The sequence below is a fragment of the Mercenaria mercenaria genome, chromosome 3, assembly GCF_021730395.1.
Source record: "Mercenaria mercenaria strain notata chromosome 3, MADL_Memer_1, whole genome shotgun sequence".
NCBI lineage: Eukaryota > Metazoa > Mollusca > Bivalvia > Venerida > Veneridae > Mercenaria > Mercenaria mercenaria.
Window position 1 is genome coordinate 28,178,394 of NC_069363.1, and position 26,049 is coordinate 28,204,442.

Consider the following 26,049-nt stretch of genomic DNA (forward strand, 5'->3'; position numbering starts at 1 on the left):
TTGATTGATGGGTACCTTATATAGAGTTAATCATTTCCTTTAACAATAACTTTATTGGTGGGTACCTTATACAGAGTTAATCATTTCCTTTAACAGTAACTTGATTGGTGGGTACCTTATACAGAGTTAACCATTTCCTTTAACAATAACTTGATTGATGGGTACCTTATACAGAGTTAACCATTTCCTTTAACAGTAATTTGATTGGATGGTACCTTAAACAGAGTTACCCATTTCCTTTAACAATAACTTGATCGGTGGGTACCTTATACAGAGTTAACTATTTCCTTTATCAGTAACTTAATTGGTGGGTGCTTCATACAAAGTTAACCATTTCCTTTAACAATAACTTGATTGATGGGTACCTTATACAGAGTTAATCATTTCCTTTAACAGTAACTTGATTTGTGGGTACCTTATATAGATTTAATCATTTCCTTTAACAGTAACATGATTAATGGGTACCTTATACAGAGTTAATCATTTCCTTTAACAATAACTTGATTTGTGGGTACCTTATACAGAGTTAATCATTTCCTTTAACAGTAACTTGATTGGTAGGCACCTTATACAGTGTTAACCATTTCGTTTAACAATAACTTGATTGATGGGCACCTTATACAGAGTTTATCATTTCCTTTAACAGTTACTTGATCGATGGGTACCTTATACAGAGTTAACAATTTCCTTTAACAATACCTTGATTGGTGGGTACCTTATACAGAGTTAACCATTTCTTTTAACAGTAACTTGATTGGATAGTACATTACACAGAGTTAACCATTTCCTTTAACAGTTACTTGATTGATGGGTACATTACACAGAGTTAACCATTTCCTTTAACAATAACTTGATCGGTAGGTACCTTACACAGAGTTAACCATTTCTTTAACAATAACTTGATCTGTGGGTACCTTATACAGAGTCAACCATTTCCTTTAACAGTAATTTGATTGGATGGTACCTTATACAGAGTTACCCATTTCCTTTAACAGTAACTTGATCAGTGGGTACCTTATACAGAGTTACATTCTATTTAACATAACTTGATTGGATACATACAAGTTAACCATTTCCTTAACATTACTGTGATGATGGTACTTACACAGAGTTAACCATTTCCTTTAACAATAACTTGATCGGTAGGTACCTTACACAGAGATAACCATTTCTTTAACAATAACTTGATTGATGGGTACCTTATACAGAGTTAACCATTTCCTTTAACAGTAATTTGATTGGATGGTACCTTAAACAGAGTTACCCATTTCCTTTAACAGTAACTTGATCAGTGGGTACCTTATACAGAGTTAACTATTTCCTTTATCAGTAACTTAATTGGTGGATGCTTCATACAGAGTTAACCATTTCCTTTAACAATAATTGATGATGGGTACCTTATACAGAGTTACATTCCTTTAACAGTACTGATTGTGGTACTTAAAATTTATCATTTCTTTAACATAACTGATTAATGGGTACCTTATACAGAGTTAATCAATTTCCTTTAACAATAACTTGATTTTTGGGTACCTTATACAGAGTTAATCATTTCCTTTAACATAACTTATTGGTAGGTACCTTATACAGTAACCATTTCGTTTAACAATAACTTGATTGATGGGCACCTTATACAGAGTTTAATCCATTTCCTATAACAGTTACTTGATCGATGGGTACCTTATACAGAGTTAACAATTTCCTTTAACAATACCTTGATTGGTGGGTACCTTATACAGAGTTAACCATTTCTTTTAACAGTAACTTGATGGATAGTACATTACACAGAGTTAACCATTTCCTTTAACAGTTACTTGATTCATGGGTACATTACACAGAGTTAACCATTTCTTTAACAATAACTTGATCGGTTAAGGTACCTTACACAGAGTTACCATTTCTTTAACATAACTTGATCTGTGGGTACCTATACAGAGTCAATCCATTTCCTTTAACAGTAATTGATTGGTGGTACCTTATACAGAGTTACATTTCCTTTAACAGTAACTTGATCATGGGTTCCTTATACAGAGTTACCATTTCCTTTAACAGTAACTTGATCTGGGTGTACTTATACACAGGTTAACCATTTCCTTTAACATACTTGATTGGTGGTACTTACACAGAGTTAACCATTTCCTATAACATAACTTGATGGTAGGTACTACAAGAGATAACCATTTCTTTAACAATTACTGATTGTGGTACCTTATACAGATCAAACCATTCTTAACAGTAATTGAATTTGTACCTTCAAAAAGTTACCATTCCTTTAACAATAATTGATGTGTGGTACCTATCAGGATATAACATACTTTATCATAAACTTAATTGGTGTGCTTATACAATTTACCATTTCCTTAACAAATAACTGATTATGGTACCTATACTAGTATAGATTTCTGTTAAAGAACTTTATGTAGCACTATACAGATTTCACTTTAACACTCTTACCGTAACATAATAATGGTAACTATAAACAGTTAATCTGTTCCATAACATAACTTCATTGGTGGACCTATACGAGTTAATAATTTCCTTTAACACGTTGACTTGATTGGAGGCACCTTATACAGTGTTAACCATTTCGTTTTAAAATACTTGATGATGGCACCTTATACAGAGTATATCATTTCATAACAGTTACTTGATCATGGTACCTTGAACAGAGTAACGACTGTCTTTAACAATACCTTGATTGTGGTACCTTATACAAGATTTTAAATCCATTCTTCTTACAGAACTTGATTGGTAGTACATTCACGATTAATCATTTCCTTAACAGTTACTTGATTGAATGAGTACTTACACGGTAACCATATTTCTTTAACATAACTTGATCGTAGTACCTTACACAGAGTTAAACATCCTTACAATAAACTTGTCTAGTGTACCTTATCTGAGTCAACCATTTCCTACGAAGTTGATTGATGGTACCATTATACCCAAATTACCTATCCTTAACATACTTGATCAGTGGGTACTTATACAGAGTTAACTATTTCCTTTCATAATTTACAGGTGGATGCTTCTTACAGAGTTAAACCAATTCCTTTAACAATAATTGATTGATGGTACCATATATACAGATTTAATCATTCCTTTAACAACTAAATTGATTGGTGGGTACTTATAAGAGTTAATCATTTCCTTTAACAGTAACTTGATTGGTGGGTACCTTATACAGAGTTAACCATTTTCCTTAACAGTTACTTGATTGATGGGTACCTTATACAGAGTTAACTATTTCCTTTATCAGTAACTTAATTGGTGGGTGCTTCATACAGAGTTAACCATTTCCTTTAACAATAACTTGATCGGTGGGTACCTTATACAGAGTCAACCATTTCCTTTAACAATAACTTGATCGGTGGGTACCTTATACAGAGATAACAATTTCCTTTAACAATAACTTGATTGATGGGTACCTTATACAGAGTTAATCATTTCCTTTAACAATAACTTTATTGGTGGGTACCTTATACAGAGTCAACCATTTCCTTTAACAATAACTTGATCGGTGGGTACCTTATACAGAATTAACCATTTCCTATAACAATATCTTGATCAATGGGTACCTTATACAGAGTTAACAATTTCCTTTAACAATAACTTGATTGGTGGGTACCTTATACAGAGTTAACCATTTCTTTTAACAGTAACTTGACTGGATGGTACCTTACACAGAGTTAACCATTTCCTTTAACAGTTACTTGATTGATGGGTACATTACACAGAGTTAACCATTTCTTTTAACAGTAACTTGATTGGTTGCAAAGTACCTTATACAGAGGTAACCATTTCCTTTAACAGTAATTATATTGGTTGGTATCTCATACTGAGGTAATCATTTTCTTTAACAGCAACTTCATTGGTGGGTACCTCATACAGAGTTAACTATTTCCTTTAACAGTAGCTTGACTGATGGGTACCTTATACATAGGTTACCATTTCCTTTAACAGTAACTTGACTGATGGGTATCTTATACACAGTTAACCACTTCCTTTAACAATAGTTTGATTGGTAGGTACTTCATGCAGAGCTAATCATTTCCTATAACACTAACTTGATTGGCAAGTGGCTCATACTGAGTTAACTATTTCATTTAACAACTTACTGATGTTTGCCTTGTACAGAAAACTTCTAAGATGGCTCAATCAATTTACTCACAAAATAGAAAAGTTTTTTACTTTATATTTGTATGTCAGCATGAACCTATCGAATTTGCTTTTGAATATTAAGCATACTGTTAAAAAAAAGTTTTACAGTTATTTCATTTGTCTCCTTTGCCCCTACAAAAAAAGAAAACTTTTGGTAAAACTTACTATAGGATGTTCTGTTAATGCTGAGTCAGCAAAGAAATGCTTCACTTGTAACCTCTCTGCCGCTGTAAACATAAAAATATGTCACACAAGTATAAAACAGCTTGCAACTGTTCACATAAACAAGAGCTGTCTCCATAGGATGACACATGCCCCCGATGGCACTTTAAATGAATAGTTATGGCCGATGTTAGAGTTTAGGACCTTTGACTTACGGAGCTGGGTCTTGCGCGCGACACGTCCTCTTACTGTGTCACACATTTATGCGTAGTTATTTTAAAATCCATGCATGAATGACAAAGATATGGACCGGACACGCCCATCAATGCACTATCATGAAGAAAGACCTTTAACATCTAAGTGTGACCTTGACCTTTGAGCTACGGACCTGGGTCTTGCGCGCGACACGTCGTCTTACTGTGGTACACATTCATGCCAAGTTATTTGAAAATCCATCCATCGATGACAAAGATATGGACCGGACACGCCCATCAATGCACTATCCCTTAATGTCTAAGTGTGACCTTTACTTCTGAGATACGGACCTGGGTCTTGCGCGCAACACGTCATCTTACTGTGGTACACATTCATGCCAAGTTATTTGAAAATCCATCCATCGATGACAAAGATATGGACCGGACACACCCATCTATGCAATAACCTTTAATGTCTAAGTGTGACCTTGACCTTTGAGCTACGGACCTGGGTCTTGCGCGCGACACGTCGTCTTACTGTGGTACACATTCATGCCAAGTTATTTGAAAATCCATCCATCGATGACAAAGATATGGACTGGACACGAAAAATGCAGACAGACCGACAGACCGACAGACAGACGGTTCAAAAACTATATGCCTCCCTTCGGGGGCATAAAAATTTCACCAGGTTATAACACAACTTTCAGCTGTATTGAAACACAAAAAATATGCCACCATGACATAATGCAGCATTTAGCTGTAATCATCAAAGTATACTAGGATATATTTACAGTGCCAATAAAACTGACACTAAGACATACAAATTCCAATAAAAGAGGGCTCTTAAAGGTTTAAAGTTATTTCACTTGAACACAAACAATTGTTTTTAAGAAATTGTTTTTCTTGAATGGAAGATGATCACAGTTTCAAAACTGTAATGAAACAATTTCTGTTGTTTTCTTTGTTCTGTAGTTTTATCACGTTTGACGTCATGGGAGTAGAATAAAGCCATTACATAACTTTGGCATTGCACTAATGTAATAAAGCTTTGACTTTGATGTTGTTTTTTTAGTATAGGAGACGTTGGGCAAGTTGACTTGTTTATAAGTGTTAAAGTAGATCTTTTGATGTTTCAGCAGGAAAAGCTAACGTGATAAGAAGAATATTACATTTGTGACTTTTCGCATTGAATTCATTAAACCTGATGAATAAAATTGATAAAATGCTCGGCAGAGCCTCACATTTTTTTTTATTCAACTCAATCAATAAATTCAGTATGAAAATTCTTCCTGAACAACTAGTGCGACTTTTTTAGTCAGTCTCAGACATACAAATTTCTTCTACAGAACAGGTTTTAAGTGAGGCACCTATATATATGTACTAAAGTCTGTTCCACCTATTACGTTTACCTCGTTTCTGAATTATCAGTATCGATAAAATCGTCCAAAAAACATATTTATATACCATACATCAATATCTCTAGACCTTTTTTTCATTTTTTCAATAAAGTGTATTTTAAAGATATAATCTTGGATTTTTCTTTTTTCCCCATAGGCCGTAATGCTATATGACGTTACGTCGACTTTCCAATATGGCGGCGCCCGTAGCGCAATAAACTAGGGGTTAACTCAAAATTTAAATGCCCGAGTTAATATTTGAAAATACTGTGTTTGTTATCGTATTACGCTAATTCTTGGGGAATTCATGTCAGGCCACCTCAACATGAATAAATAAATAAATAAATAAATAAGAAAATAGAAAGAAACAAACACAAAAATCAATGGCATTCTAAAAACAAATGTGCGTGCGAGCGTCTCGATATTTTAATAACACATGGGTATTCTTCTTATATTATGTTTTCTGTTGTTAGACCGGAAAATTATAATATAACTTGACTTCTGTGGATGTGACCTAGATAGATATTACCTCCCAGGAGTATTTTTATGGATTTAATTAATAAAAGTGGAAACTAAACTTCGCAGTCCGTAAGGATATCCCCTTTCAATCACGTCACATTAATCTGAACGGACAGGACAAGGAAAAAAATGTTTTAAACATAAAATGGTTAGATGTCTACTACTCGAAATATTTGCGTTGAAATACGTTCATAGTTACAAAAACTATCTTGACCGTTTAGAAATAGAAATATTGGGTTTTCCTAAATAATTTTGTTAACATTTCTGTATTTTTAGTTATATTTAGGACCCAGATCTAAAGAAATATCAGTTTATGTAAATGTTCCACTGAAAGGCCAAATTTTTATATTGGACCAGTGACGGAAAACATACAGAAAAGTAATAACGTAAACAATTTTTTTCTTTAAGACTCCATATTTATGTTGCATGTAAACTCCTTTAGTCACCACTGTGGATAAAAAAATGTAGAACGGACAATGGCCTCTTTTTCAAAGGTAACAATTTAACGTTTTACTGACAGGGTGTAAAATTCCACTCGCCCGCTCGCATTGGCGAGTTAAAGTCTGAGTAGGACGAGTGGACCTCGCTGTATACTCGACCGATCGGGCGAGTGGTTTTTTATGTCCTTACTTTACCAAAATTCAGAAATTACAACTCCAAAACCTCAACAAACTTTGAGATGGTTCAGTCGCTACCTGGATTGACTGGAATTTACCCATGAATCGTAAAGATATCAAAACGTCATGCCGGTAATTTTCCATTCCACAAGCACGTGCGACCTGTCGTATTAAATATCTAATTTACATCGACACGTACACAAAAACCGTGCGTAGTGCATTCATTTTTTAACATTTTCGCTTCAAGTTTTCAACACCTCTTGAGAAATAATACTATTTGAATTCTATAATGATTTTAATAAGATATCGACAGAAATGTAGGCAAAATTCTATAAAAACGGTCGAATTTTCATATAATCATTTGTAAAAATTCAAACAGCGCGATCTTAGTTACTTATTTCTTTCGAAAAGTAAATAAATGATGAATACTCTGGGCATAAAATTCAGACTTTTGACCAGAAAGAACAAAAAACAGAATAAAAAAATCTTAAATAAAGAAAAAGCGGCAGCAATTACAATACATATAGAGTAAAACGATTTTTGGCAAACAGATTTCTGTTAGTGCGGCAGAATAGGTTACGTGACCTCATGAACGTAAATAGAAATGCGATTTTAATAATAAAGCAATGTGATGTCATTGCGGTTTTTATTAAGTTTTAAATGAATCTTTGTACATGTATTTTTTTACCAACAATTTAAAAGTTTTTTTTTGTCAAACAATAATGTAAATTCCTTGAGGGCAAATAGGTCACAGAGGTAGGATATCCGCTATAGTAACTATCGTTTGAGACATTTACCTTTTATACGGGATATAGCACATTCGCTTTTGATAACAAATTAAAGAAGAAAGTTTTTATTGATTTCTATTTCTTAGCAATTTTAAAGGTGGTTAATCAGATTTTGGTCAACTTTCAGATTTTTTAAAAACTTTACCAACTGATAATTTACACTTATTTGTGTTTATCAAGTTCTTAATACACATCAGATTTTCACTGGAAGAATTTTTAAACTATGATTTTCCTATCCTGGTTGCCCAACCAACATACATTGCCTAAGGAATGTTATGAATATAAGCACTACTGTATTAGAGTTGTAAAAGATTTGCATTGACAAGAACATATCTTGCCAAATTCATTAGAAATGCAAGTTTATAAAATTATTATTACCTCCCTTTGTCTATCTCGGTTGCGCAACCCAGATAGATTTGAAATAAATCAATTCCAAAGATACACTTTGTTTCAAAACTTGCCTTTTGTTTCAGATAGTTGTAATATTCCAATATATATCAAATGCAAATGTAAAACTAGAAATTATATTGAAATTAAAAGAAATAATCCACGTTTTAAACACTTTTGTATTAAAGGGAGATAATTACAAAATTTCTTAAGAAGTAATAAATCATACATTTCCAATAGGTATCTAACTTTATGTAATGGGTCTTTTCGTTCCTTAAATAAATCTCTAACAGAATATATAAATACTGAAAAATGTCAGAAAATGTTCCTCAAAATTAATGTGATTGACTACCTTTAAGAACCGATGCGGTACGATCAAACAGTGATGTGTCACATGGCGCGAAAAAACATGACGTAATGCCATGACAATCTCGAGCAAAAATACCGCTTTGATCTCCACTTCAGATGTCAAGATACTGACACACTTCTTTTAGCTCTTTGAGGGGGTGTAAATTGATCATGAAAACAAGGTCAATTACTTAGTTTATCAACTGAATAATTACCGATAATCTTTAACGTTTTTTTCATCTCTTTCAACACGGGTGGATGGACGATGGTTATTGTGTCCACATTTTTTAGACACTTTTCAAAATAAATATTTTTCGGGAAATAATACTATTGTACATAATACTCCTTTCATAAAGTGACAGTATTAAAGTGTCAATTATTAGGGCGAGTGGCTGTTCACTAAGGGAGAGTAGATATTACTGGCTATTAGTCCTGCAGGGCGAGTGGTTTGAAAATTTTTTTTACACCCCTGAATTTAGTCTAAATTCTTATATAAATGCTCTCTCAAATGGGCTTTTTCTGTTAATTCTAGGAAAAAAAAAACTCTTGTTTTAATTAAAAGTGCGGGAAACGACGTGGAGGTAAGATGGAGGGGGGAGGGGGGGCAAAATACATGCTGTACACCGGGTGTCCTTCAGGTCCCGCTGATCCTACGCCTATGTTACACTTTTTGCTTATCATTTTGATCATTCTATCATATTTTCTTCGATCGCGCGCCTCGTCACGTGCCAAATGTTACACGTGTGAGCACCGACCGAAAAGAAAAGAATTATCAATCTGTCTCCGTGGACCTTATTAACAAGACTTTGTGCCAGAGACAATAATTAATCTGTGCTCGTTAAATCCAGAAAAAAAATCTGAAGTTACGTAACACTTGCGACGATTGCGCTCATACCTTTGTGGTATTTAAAAGCATACTCCAGACTGCAAATTCAACAGGAATATAGGATATATAAAAATAATGATTAGAAACAAAAAGAAAATACCAAACCTTTGTTAAACAAGAGCTGTCCGTAAGACAGCCAAGCTCGACTATTCGAAATATTGTCACAGAAGCAGGAAATTATTACCCAAAATGTTAAATATCAAAAGAGTTTTAAGTTCAAAAGGGGACATAATTTGACCAAAATACATATCAGAGTTATGGGACTTGATGTTATCAACTAGTTTTATAACCCCGAAGAAACATGTTAAGTTTCAATTCAATATCTGCATTAGTTTTGGCGATAGTAACTTGCATGTTAAACTTTAACCAGAATTTTCTAAGTCCAAAAGGGGGCATAATTTGCTCAAAATACATGTTAAGAGTTATGGAACTTGATCCAGTGAGGTTGGTAATTGACCTTGAAAAAGAATAAATAAGTTTCAAAGCTATATGCCTTTTGGTAATAGCTGTATGTACTTGCACGCAAAACTTTAACCAGGATTTTCTAAGTCCAAAAGGGGGCATAATTTGCCCAAAATACATGTCAGAGTTATGGGACTTGGTGCTATCAACTAGTTTTTATAACCCCGAAGACACATGTGAAGTTTCAATTTAATATCTGTAGTAGTTTTGGAGATAGTTACTTGCATGTAAAACTTTAACCAGAATTTTCTAAGTCCAAAAGGGGGTATAATTTGCCCCAAATACGTGTCAGAGTTATGGAACTTGACCCAGTGAGGTAGGTAATTGACCTAGAAAAAGAAAAAATAAGTTTCAAATCTATATGCCTTTTAGTAATAGCTGTATGTACTTGCACGCAAAACTTTAACCAGAATTTTCTAAGTCCAAAAGGGGGCATAATTTGGCCAAAATACATGTCAGAGTTATGGGGCTTGACCCAGTGAGGTAGGTAATTGATCTAGAAAAAGAAAAATAAGTTTCAAATCTATATGCCTTTTAGTAATAGCTGTATGTACTTGCACGCAAAACTTTAACCAGAATTTTCTAAGTCCAAAAGGGGGCATAATTTGGCCAAAATGAAGGTCAGAGTTATGAGACTTGGGGTGCTATCAACTAGTTTTATAACCCCGAAGACACATGTGAAGTTTCAATTCAATATCTGCATTAGTTTTGGAGATAGTAACTTGCATGTAAAACTTTAACCAGAATTTTCTAAGTCCAAAAGGGGGCATAATTTGCTCAAAATACATGTCAGAGTTAAGGGACTTGACCCAGTGAGGTAGGTAATTGATCTAGAAAAAGAAAAAATAAGTTTCAAATCTATATGCCTTTTAGTAATAGCTGTATGTACTTGCACGCAAAACTTTAACCAGAATTTTCTAAGTCCAAAAGGGGGCATAATTTGGCCAAAATGAAGGTCAGAGTTATAGGACTTGGTGCTATCAACTAGTTTTATAACCCCGAAGACCATGTGAAGTTCAATTCATATCTGCATTAGTTTTGGAGATAGTAACCTTGCATGTAAAACTTTAACCAAAATTTTCTAAGTCCAAAAGGGGCATAATTTGCTCAAAATACATGTCAGAGTTATGGACTTGACCCAGAGAGGTGGTAATTGACCTAGAAAAAGAATAAATAAGTTTCAAAGCTATATGCCTTTAAATGATAGCTGTATGTACTTGCATGCAAAAACTTAACCAAGGTGTGACGCCGACGCCGACGCCGACGCCAGGGTGAGTAGAATAGCTAGACTATTCTTCGAATAGTCGAGCTAAAAACCCTGATTGGAGTAATGTAAGACTAAAGCAAAACTTTAACGGAAAGAAAACAAGTTTCAGCTCGCATTAGCATTAATTATTCATGAATGATTTGAAAATAGTTTGTAAATGTTTAAATCTGTTTCTGGACATCGTAGCTCTGATGGACAATAAAAGTTGATAAATGATAGTTCGGGGATATTTTTTTATAATTGAAATCGGGGGTTATGAAAAAACAATATTTTACGTTCTATGACTGCTCTCTGGACATTTTACCAGTTATTTAAGTCAAATGTAAATCTGGCATAATAAAGATAATAATAATAATTTAATAAAAACAGAGAATGGGTTCACGATCCGATTTCGCTTTAAAAAAGGAGATGCTTCCATATAAACAGCAACATTATAAAAAAAAATAAAACAGATAGGTTGACGAAATGATAAAAAATTTTAATCATAGTTTAAATAGATCTATAAATTTCAAAAAGTAAAATATGATTATAGCATGACACACGTCAAGATTTCTATCTTCTATCGGACTGATGTACACCTATGTAAATTTTCCCTTGTGCGCCTCATATAAATCTGCATAGTGCCAGAAATACTACGTCATTTATCTCATACGTCACAAGTTTCTTTCAAAGAAAAAGAAGCATACACACTGGGACTCGATAGGGTGAATATTGTGTTCATTGTGAAAGAAATTGGATATGTGGCGGACTGTAAATACTTCCTTAAGGATGCTTAAAATACAGGTTATCTTTGAACCATGCGTTTGGAATGATCTTAAATTGAACAAGTCATCGTTTCAAGGGCATGGTGCGATTGATGCCTGAATTTCATCGATGTGTAAAAGAGCTTGTTTGTTTACAACTGATTCATTGAGGATTGGATAGAGCTATTGAAGACTTGGAAGAATTTTGGAGTGTTTACAACTTTGATAGGTTAAAAGTGAGTCAATTTACATTTTTTCTAAATCTAAATAACATGTTTTTAAACACAAAATTTTTTTTCACCCATGCATTCACTTGTAGTGAATTGTGAACGAAATGAGTTTTGAGTCGCTCCCGATAAAATTCACGTGAATTTTCCCGCAATACTTCATATTAGAGAGCAAACTCCAATGGCGACAAGAAATTACAATGGGAGACTGCCGTTGAAAATATAAATTTGTCATTTATTTGGATATTTGGCAAAGCATAAAAAAATCGTTAAATTTCTCGAGGGTGACTTTTTTTTAGTTTATCAAACCATGTTTACTTTGCCGGTAAGTGTCGTAGTTTTGTCATATGACTCCAAAGTTGGGGTAAACCTTTGGAATGGAACAGTCTATAGCTTAACTGGTTATTGTATACAATGTACAAGTTACTTACAGGTTATTATTCTACCATCTAACATCCATACATTTGGTAAACAGTCTATCACATGAATGCGATCTGAAAGCATTAAAAACATATTGCAAAGTTAAATCATCTTATTTATCATTATACTGGTGGAAGTTTTTAAAATGAAATGTAAATATAAAACAATTAATACGAGATGGAGGCTGTGGGTTCAAATCTGTCTTAAAATGCAGAGCTATCTCAAAATAAATCACCAGTTCTGTCCGGGCAGCTACACACAGTGTGATTTGCATTAGCATGAAGCTTAATCTACATCATGCTAATTTAACTAGTATAACTAAACTCAAGCAATTCAGAAATTTCTGTAAATATGTACATTGCAAGAAAAATAAAATAGCATTTCAAGGTTGAAATATTCTTGCAAATGAATGGTTTTCATCTAATATTTTGATATAAATATTAAAATATAACATATGATAACAAGAGCTGTCACTAATGGTGACAAATGCCCCCGCAGCGCTTTGACCTTTGACCTGGTGACCTTGACCTTTGACCTGGTGACCCCAAAGTCAATAGGGGTCGTGTACTCAATAAGTACTATCAGCATGTGAAGTTTGAAGGTCCTGGGTGCAGTGGTTCGCGAGTAAAGTGCCTTCATGCAAAAAGTTAACATTGGCCCCTGTGACCTTAACCTTTGACCTGGTGACCCCAAAGTCAGTAGGGGTCGTGTACTCAATAAGTACTATCAGCATGCGAAGTTTGAAGGTCCTGGGTGCAGTGGTTCGCGAGTAAAGAGCCTTCATGCAAAAAGTTAACATTGGCCCCTGTGACCTTGACCTTTGACCCCAAAGTCAGTAGGGGTCGTGTACTCAATAAGTACTATCAGCATGTGAAGTTTAAAGGTCCTGAGTGCAGTGGTTCACCAGTAAAGTGCCTTGATGCAAAAAGTTTACATTGGCCCCGTGACCTTGACCTTTGACCTGGTGACCCCAAAGTCAATAAGGGTCGTGTACTCAATAAGTACTATCAGCATGTGAAGTTTGAAGGTCCTGGGTGCAGTGGTTCGCGAGTAAAGTGCCTTCATGCAAGAAGTTAACATTGGTGTGACGAACTAACGGACATTAGTGTGACGAACGGACGGACAGTTGAAAACTAATATGCCTCCCTTCGGGGGCATAAAAACTGACATACAGTATGGATCTTTCTCAATTTGTTTGTTTCCATGGAGACTAAGTTCCAGGATGTGAAGATGACGCAGCTTGCCAATCTGATGCCATGTGAGGTCATTGTTAGCAAGGTTCAAAGTTCCCAGAGCAATAAACTTTGACAAGCAATCCAAATCTTTAATCTGAAATAAAAAAAGTTTTTTTGTTTTTTTTTGTGAGCAGAGACTTTGCATAACCATACTGGGCTTGTATCAGTAACATACCTAGCAGGGTGAATGGATGTGCCTTACTTGGTTGATACCTGGTGGTAGTTAAAATATTCCATATGCAATAAAACATGTTTCTGCACCTTCTTTCAGAAATATTATCAATATATACCCATCACTGATACAATAAATGAATACGCGTGTAAATTAGCCATTTTTGTACAACATAGGATTTGTGGCTCTGACTAAAAAAACTTATTTCCAATATTTTTATCCATACCTGATCAATCTTGTACTTAATCTTTATCAACAAGTGAAAGTCTGTTTTGTGTTGATAAGATATACCTGTTTTATTAATTAAATCTTTCTTAAGTAATATAAAGGACATAACTTAATATACACCTAGAAACTGATGTTCTGTTTGCTTTAAAACAGAATTCAAAAGTGAAACAAACATGACTGAAGAGTTTTCAAGGTTCTATTTAAATAACAAGCTTGTGTCTTCAGCTGAGATTCTAATTAAACTTGTACTTTATTTTTAAATGAAAGGTGGTGAATACGAGCAGAATTTCTGGCATTTTAATAGGGCTTTAAAAATCTGGTCAATTCTGGGTTTTATTTATATAGTATTAGGTCATGCAAGTGAAAGTGGAACACATAATACAATAACTTTACACACCCTTAAAGTGGAGTGGGGAATACCGAGAGAATCCCTGCCAGAATTCATAAGTGGTATATATGACCAAATTAAAGCTTTATTTGAAACAAAAAATGAAGCTAATGAAAAACAGTAAGGCCATCAGGGCCCTCGATCACTCACCTGGGTTTCACAGATTGCTGAAACAGTTTTGGTGATGGGTCGTGGATGGAATACATATGTGAAATTATTCAGCATTTTCTGACAATAATATCTTTAAAGTTTCCACAATATGTTTATAGGAAATGCTATATATATATATATATGAAAAAGTGACTACCCACTCTTGTGGCCATGTTTTCAACAAACTGGAATAATTTGAACAAACTTGGTATAGAGACATCGAAAGAACATTTCTGTGGAATTATTTCAACTAGATTTCATAGCGACAAATATTTTCAACATGTTTTATGTAAATCAGGTAGATCATTTACTATGTTTTTCAACAATCTACCTTGTGACCTAGTTTTTACCAAGTGACCTAGTTACAAATTTATCCTTGATTTTAAAAAAAACACCAGAGATGCTTTTAAGAAAAGCGCATGTCTCCCACAACTGGCCCTATGAAAAATGTCTAGTTTCTCTAGATGGTTTAGACGAGTGGATGCAATTAGATGGTCTAGACGAGTGGATCCAATCAGTAATTCAAGGGCCATAATTCAAAAGTGCCTGGGTGGATTTGGCTAGTTATCGAACTTGCCTGAGGTCTTATGGTCAAACACATTTTGTTCAAGTTTGGTGAAGATCAGATGAGAAATGTTCGACTTAGAGAGCGGACTTGAGTATAAAGGCTGATTTTTTTGGTAATTCAAGGGCCGTAACTCCAAAATGCTTGGACCGATTTGGCTAGTTATCAAACTTGGCCAAGGTCTCATGGTCAAACACATTTTGTTCAAGTTTGGTGAATATCGGATGAGAAATGTTTGACTTAAGAGTGCGGACAAGAGTAAAAAGGCCGATTTTTTCGGTAATTCAAGGGCCGTAATTCCAAAATGCCTAGACCGATTTGGCTAGTTATCAAACTTGGCTGAGGTCTCATGGTCAAACACATTTTGTTGAAGTTTGGTGAAGATCGGATGAGAAATGTTCGACTTAGAGCACGGACAAGAGTAAAAAGGCCGATTTTCAATAATTCAAGCGCCATAACTCCAATATGCCTAGACCGATTTGGCTAGATATCGAACTTGGCCGACGTCTTATGGTCAAACACATTTTGTTTAAGTTTGGTGAAAATCGGATGAGAAATGTTCGACTTAAGAGTGCGGACAAGCTTTGTGACACACAGACACACACACAGACTGGAGTAAATCAATATGTCTTCCACACCACTGTGTGGTGGGAGACATAATTCTGACCAAGTCTCATAAAGTTCAAGTAGAAAATGTGGCCTCTACAGAGTTACACATGGTCTTCCTAATACAGTTTCAGACTTGACCTCATTTTCATTGAGACAAACATTCTAACACTTTTGAGCTTGCCTAGTTATCATAGAGACAAACACTCTGACACAGATATATAATGATCAAATAGAAAATGCGGCCTCCAGAGTGTTCACAAGGTTTTTCTATGGTTTAACCTAGTGGTCTAGTTTTTGATATGTAACCCAATTTTGAACTGAGTCAAGATTTCATAGGGACAAATATTCTGACAAGGATTTATTAAAATCAAGTATAAAATGTGGAATCTAGAGTGTAATATGTTTTTTTCTAGAATTTGACCTAGTGACCTAGTTTTTGACCTCATGTGATCCTCTTTTAAATCTGACATAGACTTTACATTTACAAAGTTTTAAGAAAATCAAGTAGAATATGTGGCCTCTAGAGTGTTAACATGTTTTTTTCTATAATTTGACCTAGTGACCTAGTTTCAGACCCCAGTTTTAGAAATATCCTAAATTTCATCTGAATAAGTTACATGTAGACTTGACCAGTATTGTGAACTAGTGTTATCAGTAAAATTGTTGATGACACACAACTAACAGTGTGAGCTCACCTTGACTTGAACATGAGCTAAAATCAACCCAAAAAGTTACCAATGGAGCTGCAAATAACAATGGTACTAATGCAGATTCTACATCTCTTTCATAAAAACTGAGTTAAATCAATTATAAAAGACCAAAAGGGCCATAACTTAGATACCATTCAAAGACATGTGCAACCAGATCTGCTTAAGACTGAAAAATTGTTGAAAAAGACGTTAAACCGAACACACACACACAGATCTGCTTAAGTAAACAAGTTTAATCAAAATGTCTGACAAATAGCAAAAAAGACAACATATTTTAACATCAAAAATTGTTTTATTTTCAAAAGGAAATAAATTCATGCAAAATTATTTAACACAGTTGTAAAAAGAATTATTTTTTTATTTGTCATTTGAATATTTGACGGGCAATGTGTCTTATTCATTGGGACTTACATATCTGATAAACTGCATTATAATACAGCTTTACAGATTAAATCTAAATGTGCTACTTTAATAACAGAATTACTCTAGTTTGTTCAATACCTGCCATAACAAGACAAAATATAGTATTTTCCTTTTGATTTACAAAACCAAAACAAGTCAAAATATGTAAGAAAATATTGTGTTATATTTTTACTGTCATTGAATCTATTGATACAAGATAATTAGATAATTTAAAGTTCTCAACTATGATTAGTTTCTTTCTCTTCTTGATTTCTGTGGGTGGGTGGGGCTGGGCAATATATGTTAAGATTCTCTTGTTTTCTTTTTTTTAAGTATGCAATGTCAAAGTGCATGCATGTGAATGACAACTTAACAATTATCAAATGCAACTGACTTGACATTATCCTAAAATAGCACTGGTAAAATTTCCAGATGTAATACAAACTGTTGATACTTGTAATCTAGCTTGCCTGAATAGCACAGTCAAGAAAACACACCACAATTCTGATCCTTGAGCAAGTTAAATAGTGTCTGTAATAACTTAACAACAACAAATTAAACAACGTTGTTGTAATAACAACAGAAAACAACATTAATTAACATGCAGCAGTTGTCATTTGCAAGGAACAGACAAGCTCTTGAATGGAATACAGGCATATAGGATATGTTAACTAACTGCCACTGCTTTATTGAAGTACAGCTGAAACGAGTAAGAGCTTGACCATAATTAGTTCAGTTGGTACAGCAGCACAAGACAGACAGTTTAACGGTCACAAGTTGGATACTAAAGCAGCAAGGCAGTATTTTCCTTGACAATCTGCCTGTCGACAGACAATATGTTAAACTAGCTCCTATTAAAAACAGTAATAAGCTAAACCCCATATATATAAAACATAGAAAAATAATGTTAAAATAAAAATACATAAAAAAAAATAACTGCTAAACAAAGAAATATACTTTTGTGGGTAAAAAGATTTTTTCTTGGGATTATTTAAATCAATGTTGTAGTTTTACTTGAAACAATAAAGAAGCTTTCTATTATATCTTCGAAAGTATACATATAACAAGATAATCAGTGTTAAACATAATCCACGCACTTAAACAAACACTTTCAAGCCAATAACTATCCTTACGTTAACCTTATTTTCTTAAGTAAATATAATAAGCATGCTTGCCTAAAAACACTGTTTGTCTTTGTCGACTATTCAAACAGGATTTGTGTGACAGAAATTGGCAGAACACTTCGGCTTAACATTTATATCTTAAACAAGGAAAATGATTGGCATTAAGGAATTGCAGTTTAATCTTTTAATAATAAACATGCTTTCAATTCATACATATTATAAAGAAAATCTGTTTAATTCTTTTATTTCATTTTTGATTTCAAAACTGATAAAACAGTTCCAGACAACTTCATTTTCGCTCGACTTTTAAGGCATTGACCTCCAGATTTGGCTAAAAAATAATCTTTCTTTCAAATTGAAGTTTGGTCATATTATGAACATTAGAATATGATTTTTTGTTTCTAAATATTTTAAAAATTCCAAATCAAGAAAAAAAGATGACCGCGTCGGGAATCAAACCCCAAACCGCCGCGGCAAAAGACATTTTCCCGTCGTCATAACCAATAGCGCAATAGCTGAAGTAGTGAATAATGACTTCAAAATATAGATATTTATAATCGAGACAGTTTACCTGGAGTAAAAGCGTGATAAACGCTTTTCGATTTTCATCGTAAAAAGTAGTAAAAACACCAAATTCTCATGTGTTTCCGTAACATAAAGTTTGTCAGTAAATAAGTTTTAAAGCCTTCTTAAGAAATATAGCATTTATTTCAAGATATCTTAAAAAAAATTATTTTTTTGTTGTTGTCGAACGAGCTGGTAGCCAGTCGCTTTAATAGGCTCACTTTTAGAAAGGCCAAAACAGATGTGTACTAGAAATTATTGTGAGCCATGAAGTATTTAGAGTTTTAAAAACCTCTTACAACTTCAAATGTGTGCTTGTTTAAACACACTGGATGATACAGAGTTCACTTTCTACTTACAATTATTAGCATATCAAAATCCAGTGTTGTCAAATTCAAAAATTTCACACTAAGTGCGTCTTAAGTTTTTCCAATGTTGTAATAATGTGGACATGTATATGTTTGTGACTTTGCCCCTGAATTACCAGGAAATATCATGTGAAATAGTGTAAGATAAGCTTGACAGAGGATGATAATACAGGACATCAAGGCTTCCTCTTTCATTCTCCATTGTCACACAAGTGATACATTTGACATAAAACAGCTCAGAATTAAACTTAAATAGCAAACATATATTTTATAGTAAACATCAGCTTTTTCTTGCGACAGACTGGAAGATTGACAACAAATATTTACCTGGTTGTTGCTGAGATCTAGCTTCCAGAGATTTCTGTTCAGTTCAAGATTTGACACTTCCACAATAGAGTTTCCCCTCAGATTTAATGCCTGTAACTTTGGGCAGCAGTTGAGCCTTTCTAATGACACTGGAATAATATAAATTGTATCTTCATGAAGTGGCTACAATCATAAAGTTCATCATTTAATTGACATTTTTAGATGACAGCGAATTGGAGCTTTGCCAGTAAAAACTTTATAAAACTTTAACCAAAAAATTCTATGTTAAAAAGGGGCATAACTCTGTAAAAATGGGGATTGTTTCTCCTGGTGTAGACTTTGATAGTAAATAATATTTTAAGTTTCAAGTCAAAAGCTTTGATAGTAATAGAGATATTTGACTTTATCAACAACTTTAACCAAAAAATTCTATATTAACAGGAGGGCCAAGATGGCCCTAGGTCGCTCACCTAAGAAACACACCATAACAGTGTAAAACATGTTTGACCTAGTGATTTCATGGAAACAAATATTCTGACCAATTTTCATTAAGACTGGACCAAAAAATTGGTCTCTTGTGATAAAACAAGCATTTTCTTAGATATGACCTAGTTTTTGACCCTAGATGACCCATGTTCAAATTCGACCTAGATTTTATCAAGGCAATCATTCTGACCAAAATTCATGAAGATCAATTGAAAAATACAGCCTCTATCACATACACAAGTTTTTTCTTTGATTTGACCAAGTGACCTAGTTTTTGACCTCAGATGACCCATATTCAAATTCGACTAGATTTCATTAAGGCAATCATCCTGACCAAATTTCATAAAAATCAATTGAAAAAAACAGTCTCTATCGCATACACAATGTTTTTCTTTAATTTGACCTAGTTTTTGAACTCAGATAACCCATATTCAAACTCGACCTAGATTTCATCAAGGCAATCACTCTGACCAAATTTCATGAAGATCAATTGAAAACTACATCCTCTATTGCATACACAATGTCTTTCTTCGATTTGACCTAGTGACCTAGTTTTTGACCCCAGATGACCCATTTTCGAACACGGCCTAGATTTTATCAAGGTAATCATTCTGGCTAAATTTCATGAAGATCAGTTGAAAAATACAGCCTCTATCGCATACACAAGGTTTTTCCTTAATTTGACCCAGTGACCTAGTTTTTGACCCCAGATGACCCATTTTCGAACTCGGCCTAGATTTTATCAAGGTAATCATTCTGACCAAAATTCATGAAGATCAATTGAAAAATACCGCCTCTATCGCATACACAAGGTTTTTCTTTGATTTAACCTAGTGACCTAGTTTTTGACCGGAGATGACCCATTTTCGAACTCGGCCTAGATTTCATCAAGGCAATCATTCTGACCAATATTCATGAAGTTCAATTGAAAAATACAGCCTCTATTGCATACAGAAGGTTTTTCTTTGATTTGACCTAGTGACCTAGTTTTTAACCCGAGATGATCCATTTTCGAGCTCGGCCTAGATTTCATCAAGGTTATCATTCTGACCAATATTCATGAAGAATAATTGAAAAATACAGCCTCTATCGCATACACAAGGTTTTTATTTGATTTGACCTAGTGACCTAGTTTTTGACCCAAGATGATCCATTTTCGAACTCGGCCTAGATTTCATCAAGGCAATCATTCTGACCAATATTCATGAAGATCAATTGAAAAATACCGCCTCTATCGCATACACAAGGTTTTTCTTTGATTTGACCTAGTGACCTAGTTTTTGACCCGAGATAACCCATTTTCGAACTCGGCCTAGATTTCATCAAGGCAATCATTCTGACCAATATTCATGAAGATCAACTGAAAAATACAGCCTCTATTGCATACACAAGGTTTTTCTTTGATTTGACCTAGTGACCTAGTTTTTAACCCGAGATGACCCATTTTCAAACTCGGCCTAGATTTCATCAAGGTTATCATTCTGACCAATATTCATGAAGAATAATTGAACAAGAGCTGTCTCCATAGGATGACACATGCCCCCGATGGCACTTTGAATGAATAGTTATGGCCGATGTTAGAGTTTAGGACCTTTGACCTATGGAGCTGGGTCTTGCGTGCGACACATCGTCTTACTGCGTCACACATTCATGCATAGTTATTTTAAAATCCATGCATGAATGACAAAGATATGGACCGGACATGCCCATCAATGCACTATTATGAAAAATGATCTTTAACGTCTAAGTGTGTCCTTGACCTTTGAGCTACGGACCTGGGTCTTGCGTGTGACACGTCGTCTTATTGTGGTACACATTCATGCCAAGTTATTTGAAAATCCATCCATGGTTGACAAAGATATGGACCGGACACGCCCATCAATGCACTATCCTTTAACCTCTAAGTGTGACCTTGACCTTTGAGCTATGGACCTGGGTCTTGCGCACTGCACATCGTCTTACTGTGGTACACATTCATGCCAAGTTATTTGAAAATCCATCCATCGATGACAAAGATATGGACCGGACACGCCCATCAATGCACTATCCTTTAACCTCTAAGTGTGACCTTGACCTTTGAGCTACGGACCTGGGTCTTGCGCACTGCACGTCATCTTACTGTGGTACACATTCATGCCAAGTTATTTGAAAATCCATCCATCGATGACAAAGATATGGACCGGACACGCCCATCAATGCACTATCCTTTAACGTCTAAGTGTGACCTTGACCTTTGAGCTACGGACCTGGGTCTTGCGCACTGCACCTCGTCTTACTGTGGTACACATTCATGCCAAGTTATTTGAAAATCCATCCATCGATGACAAAGATATGGACCGGACACGCCCATCAATGCACTATCCTTTAACGTCTAAGTGTGACCTTGACCTTTGAGCTACGGACCTGGGTCTTGCGCACTGCACGTCGTCTTACTGTGGTACACATTCATGCCAAGTTATTTGAAAATCCATCCATTGATGACAAAGATATGGACCGGACACGAAAATTGCGGACAGACCGACAGACTGACAGACCGACAGACGGTTCAAAAACTATATGCCTCCCTTCGGGGGCATAAAAATACAGCCTCTATTGCATACACAAGGTTTTTCTTTGATTTGACCTAGTGACCTAGTTTTTGACCCGAGATGACCCATTTTCGAACTCGGCCTAGATTTCATCAAGGTTATCATTCTGACCAATATTCATGAAGATTATTTGAAAAATACAGCCTCTATCGCATACACAAGGTTTTTCTTTGATTTGACCTAGTGACCTAGTTTTTGACCCGAGATGACCCATTTTCGAACTCGGCCTAGATTTCATCAAGGTTATCATTCTGACAAATATTCATGAAGATTAATTGAAAAATACAGCCTCTATCGCATACACAAGCTAAATGTTGACAGATGACAGATGCCAGATGACAGACGCCGGATGCCGGACATCGAGCGATCAGAAAAACTCACCTGAGCATTGTTCAGGTGAGCTAAAAAGGGGTATAACTCTGTCAAAATTCAAATCAGAGTTATGGGAATTGTTTCTCCTGATAGTAACAGAGATATCTGACTTAATCAAAAACTTTAACCAAGGCCGAACGCAATGCTGATGCGAGTGAAATAGCTCTACTTTTTCTTCAAAAAGTTGCACTAAAAATCAGGCTTCAACATAACATATGCAGCTGATAAAACAAACTTGGCAAACCCCTATCTCCCAACCCCTCATGATGACTGGGTTATTTTCAGTCTTTAGTATGCTATAACCTTTAAAAGCAAGAGCTGTCCATAAGACAGCCAGTGCTCGACTATTCGAATTGTTGTCCCAGAAGCAGGAATACTACCCTAAATGTTAAAATATCTATAGAGTTTCAATCCAGTATCTGCATTAGTTTTGGGATAGTAACTTGCATGCAAAACTTTAACCAGAAGTTTTCAGTTCGAAAGGGGACATGATACTGGCCAAAAGTCAGATTTATGGGACATGATGCAATCAACTACAGTTGACATCGTACTAAATTTGCAACCACCTCTATTAAGCGATTTTTGTATTAAACAACCAGTCAAAATCCCTCCCAGACGTTTTCAGTATATAAATTCATTCCATTAAACAACTTTTTTATTAAACAACTAGCGACCAAATTAATGTAGTCCCGACATGTAAAATATTCGACAAAAGTATCTATTAAGCCACCGGGTACCAAAATTCTACTGGGCATTTCTTCATCTGTGTAATTAGCGAGTACGTTTTGCACGTGACTGAATGCAATTAATCTTTGTATCAAACGAATTGACAAACAATCTAGCCATAAATTTCACGGTTTGTGGACTTGGAAAAGTGTTCAAGATGTTAAAACAGATTTTGAAACCATACATGTATGTTCATAATAAATACAGTTACATTAACAGTTAAAAATAACTTTCCTTTTCATCTGACTGAAATTCATTAAGAGACCATTCCATTAAGAGACAATTCCATTAAGAGACCACTTCTTAGCAGTCCCTTGGGTGGTCTCTTAATACTATGTTGACTGTAGTTTTATAACCCTGAAGACACAGTGAAGTTTCAATTCAATACCTGCATTAGTTTTAGAGATAATAACTTGCATGCAATACTTTTAACCAGGATTTTCTAAGTCCAAAAGGGGGCATAATTTGGCCAAAATACATGTCAGAGTTATGGGACATGACCCAGTGAGGTTGGTAATTGACCTAGCAAAAGAAACTAGAGCTATCACTAAAGGTGATGAATGTACACCCCGCATGCACTGACACAGTACATTGCAATTTGACGCACACAAGATTGCATAATTATGTGGACTGTATGTATATAGACTTTATGTATACAGTATAGTAACAAAAAACAAAGTCCCATAACTATGCAGAATATTTATCTGAAAGAATGTAACATGCACCATGCACAACTAGGGTTGGTACTGATCACTTGTGTGAAGTTTCATTAATTGTGTGCAAGGGTTTGGTAGATTAGGCACGCACAAGACTGCATATGCAGACTGTATGTACAAAGTATGTTAACAAGAAACAAAGTCCCATAACTCTGCAATTTTTGTCGCTGAAAGAACCTAACATGCCCCATGCACAACTACTGTTGTTACTGATCACTTGTGTGAAGTTTCAGTAAATTGTGTCAAGGGGATGAGGAGAGATGGTGCGCACAAGATTGTGTCTATGTATATAGTATAGTAACAAAAAAACAAAGTCCCATAACTCTGCAAATTTTTTTTCTGAAAGAACCTAACATGTCCCATGCACAACTACTGTTGTTACTGATCACTTGTGTGAAGTTTCATTAAATTGTGTCAAGGGGATGAGGAGAGATGGTGCGCACAAGATTGTGTCTATGTATATAGTATAGTAACAAAAAAAACAAAGTCCCATAACTCTGCAAATTTTTTTTCTAAAAGAACCTAACACGCCCCATGCACAACTACTGTTGGTACTGATCACTTGTGTGAAGTTTCATTAAATTGTGTCAAGGGGATGAGGAGAGATGGTGCACACAAGATTGTGTCTATGTATATAGTATAGTAACAAAAAAACAAATTCCCATAACTCTGCAAATATTTTTTTTAAAAGAACCTAACATGCCCCATGCACAACTACTGTTGGTACTGATCACTTGTGTGAAGTTTCATTAAATTCTGTCAAGGGGATAAGGAGAGATGGTGCGCACAAGATTGCGTCTACAGACAGACAGACAGACAACCTGAAACCAGTATACCCCCACTTACAACTTTGTTGTCGGGGGGTACAAAAATAAGTTTCAAAGCTATATACCTTTAAGTGATAGCCATATGTACTTGCATGCAAAAGTTTAACCAAGGTGTGACGTCGACGCCAACGCCGACGCCAACGCCAAGGTGCGTAGAATAGCTAGACTATTCTTTGAATAGTCGAGTTAACAATAAAAGTCATCTATTGATAGCATTGACCACAGATATCATCTATACAATAGCTCGCAGAACACGCGCCCCTTGATGCATTCAGTAACTGCACAAGGAACAGAAATGATTTGGTCACTGTACACAAAAGTTCTATTTTTCTGGGTAAATGTGACCTTGACCTTTGGCCTACTGATCTTAAAATAAACAGAGGTTATCTGCTGGTCATGATCAACCTCCCTATTAAGTTTCGTGATCCAAGGCCCAAGTGTTCTCAAGTTATTGTCCGGAAATGGTTTAACTGTTCCGGGTCACTGTGACCTTGACTTTTGGCCTACTGACCTCAAAATTAATAAGGGTCATCTGCTAGTCATGACCAACCTCCATATCAACTTTCAAATGATCCTAGGCCCAAGCATTCTTGAGTTATCATTCATAAACCGTTTAACTGTTCCGGGTCACTGTGACCTGACCTAGTGTTATTTCTAGAGCGACGCAGCGGGGCGCCCCGCCCTTCCCTTTTTATTTGCCGCCACGCTGCCCTTATAATGTGCCCTCCTGCCTTTGATCTTCTGCTAAATCCGCCCTTTATCCTGTAGACATGCCTCGCTGATTTTTTTATCAGCAAAATACGTCACGGCGAGTGCACACAGGTAACGAGAATCAATGAGGTGTTATGATTAATTGATAAAGTATTGATTATGTGTACTGTCAAAAAAGCGCCAATTAATAAATTATCAGTAAGCGGCCAGCTGATTACGGA

At 35.2% G+C, this 26,049-nt stretch overlaps 1 protein-coding gene across 8 annotated transcripts in view; it reads right to left on the reverse strand.

Moving 5' to 3' along the window:
* The window catches only part of LOC123525858 (uncharacterized), a 145,948-nt gene that overhangs the window by 85,746 nt on the left and 34,153 nt on the right, over positions 1–26,049 (reverse strand). For all 8 annotated transcript variants that reach the window (XM_053538088.1, XM_053538084.1, XM_053538089.1 and 5 more), the window contains exons 3-6: positions 19,424–19,551; positions 13,754–13,910; positions 12,593–12,655; positions 4,327–4,388 (exon numbers count right to left, since the gene is read on the reverse strand). In XM_053538088.1, the coding sequence (XP_053394063.1) occupies positions 4,327–4,388; positions 12,593–12,655; positions 13,754–13,910; positions 19,424–19,551 (410 nt within the window). The remainder of the gene's footprint in view (positions 1–4,326; positions 4,389–12,592; positions 12,656–13,753; positions 13,911–19,423; positions 19,552–26,049) is intronic.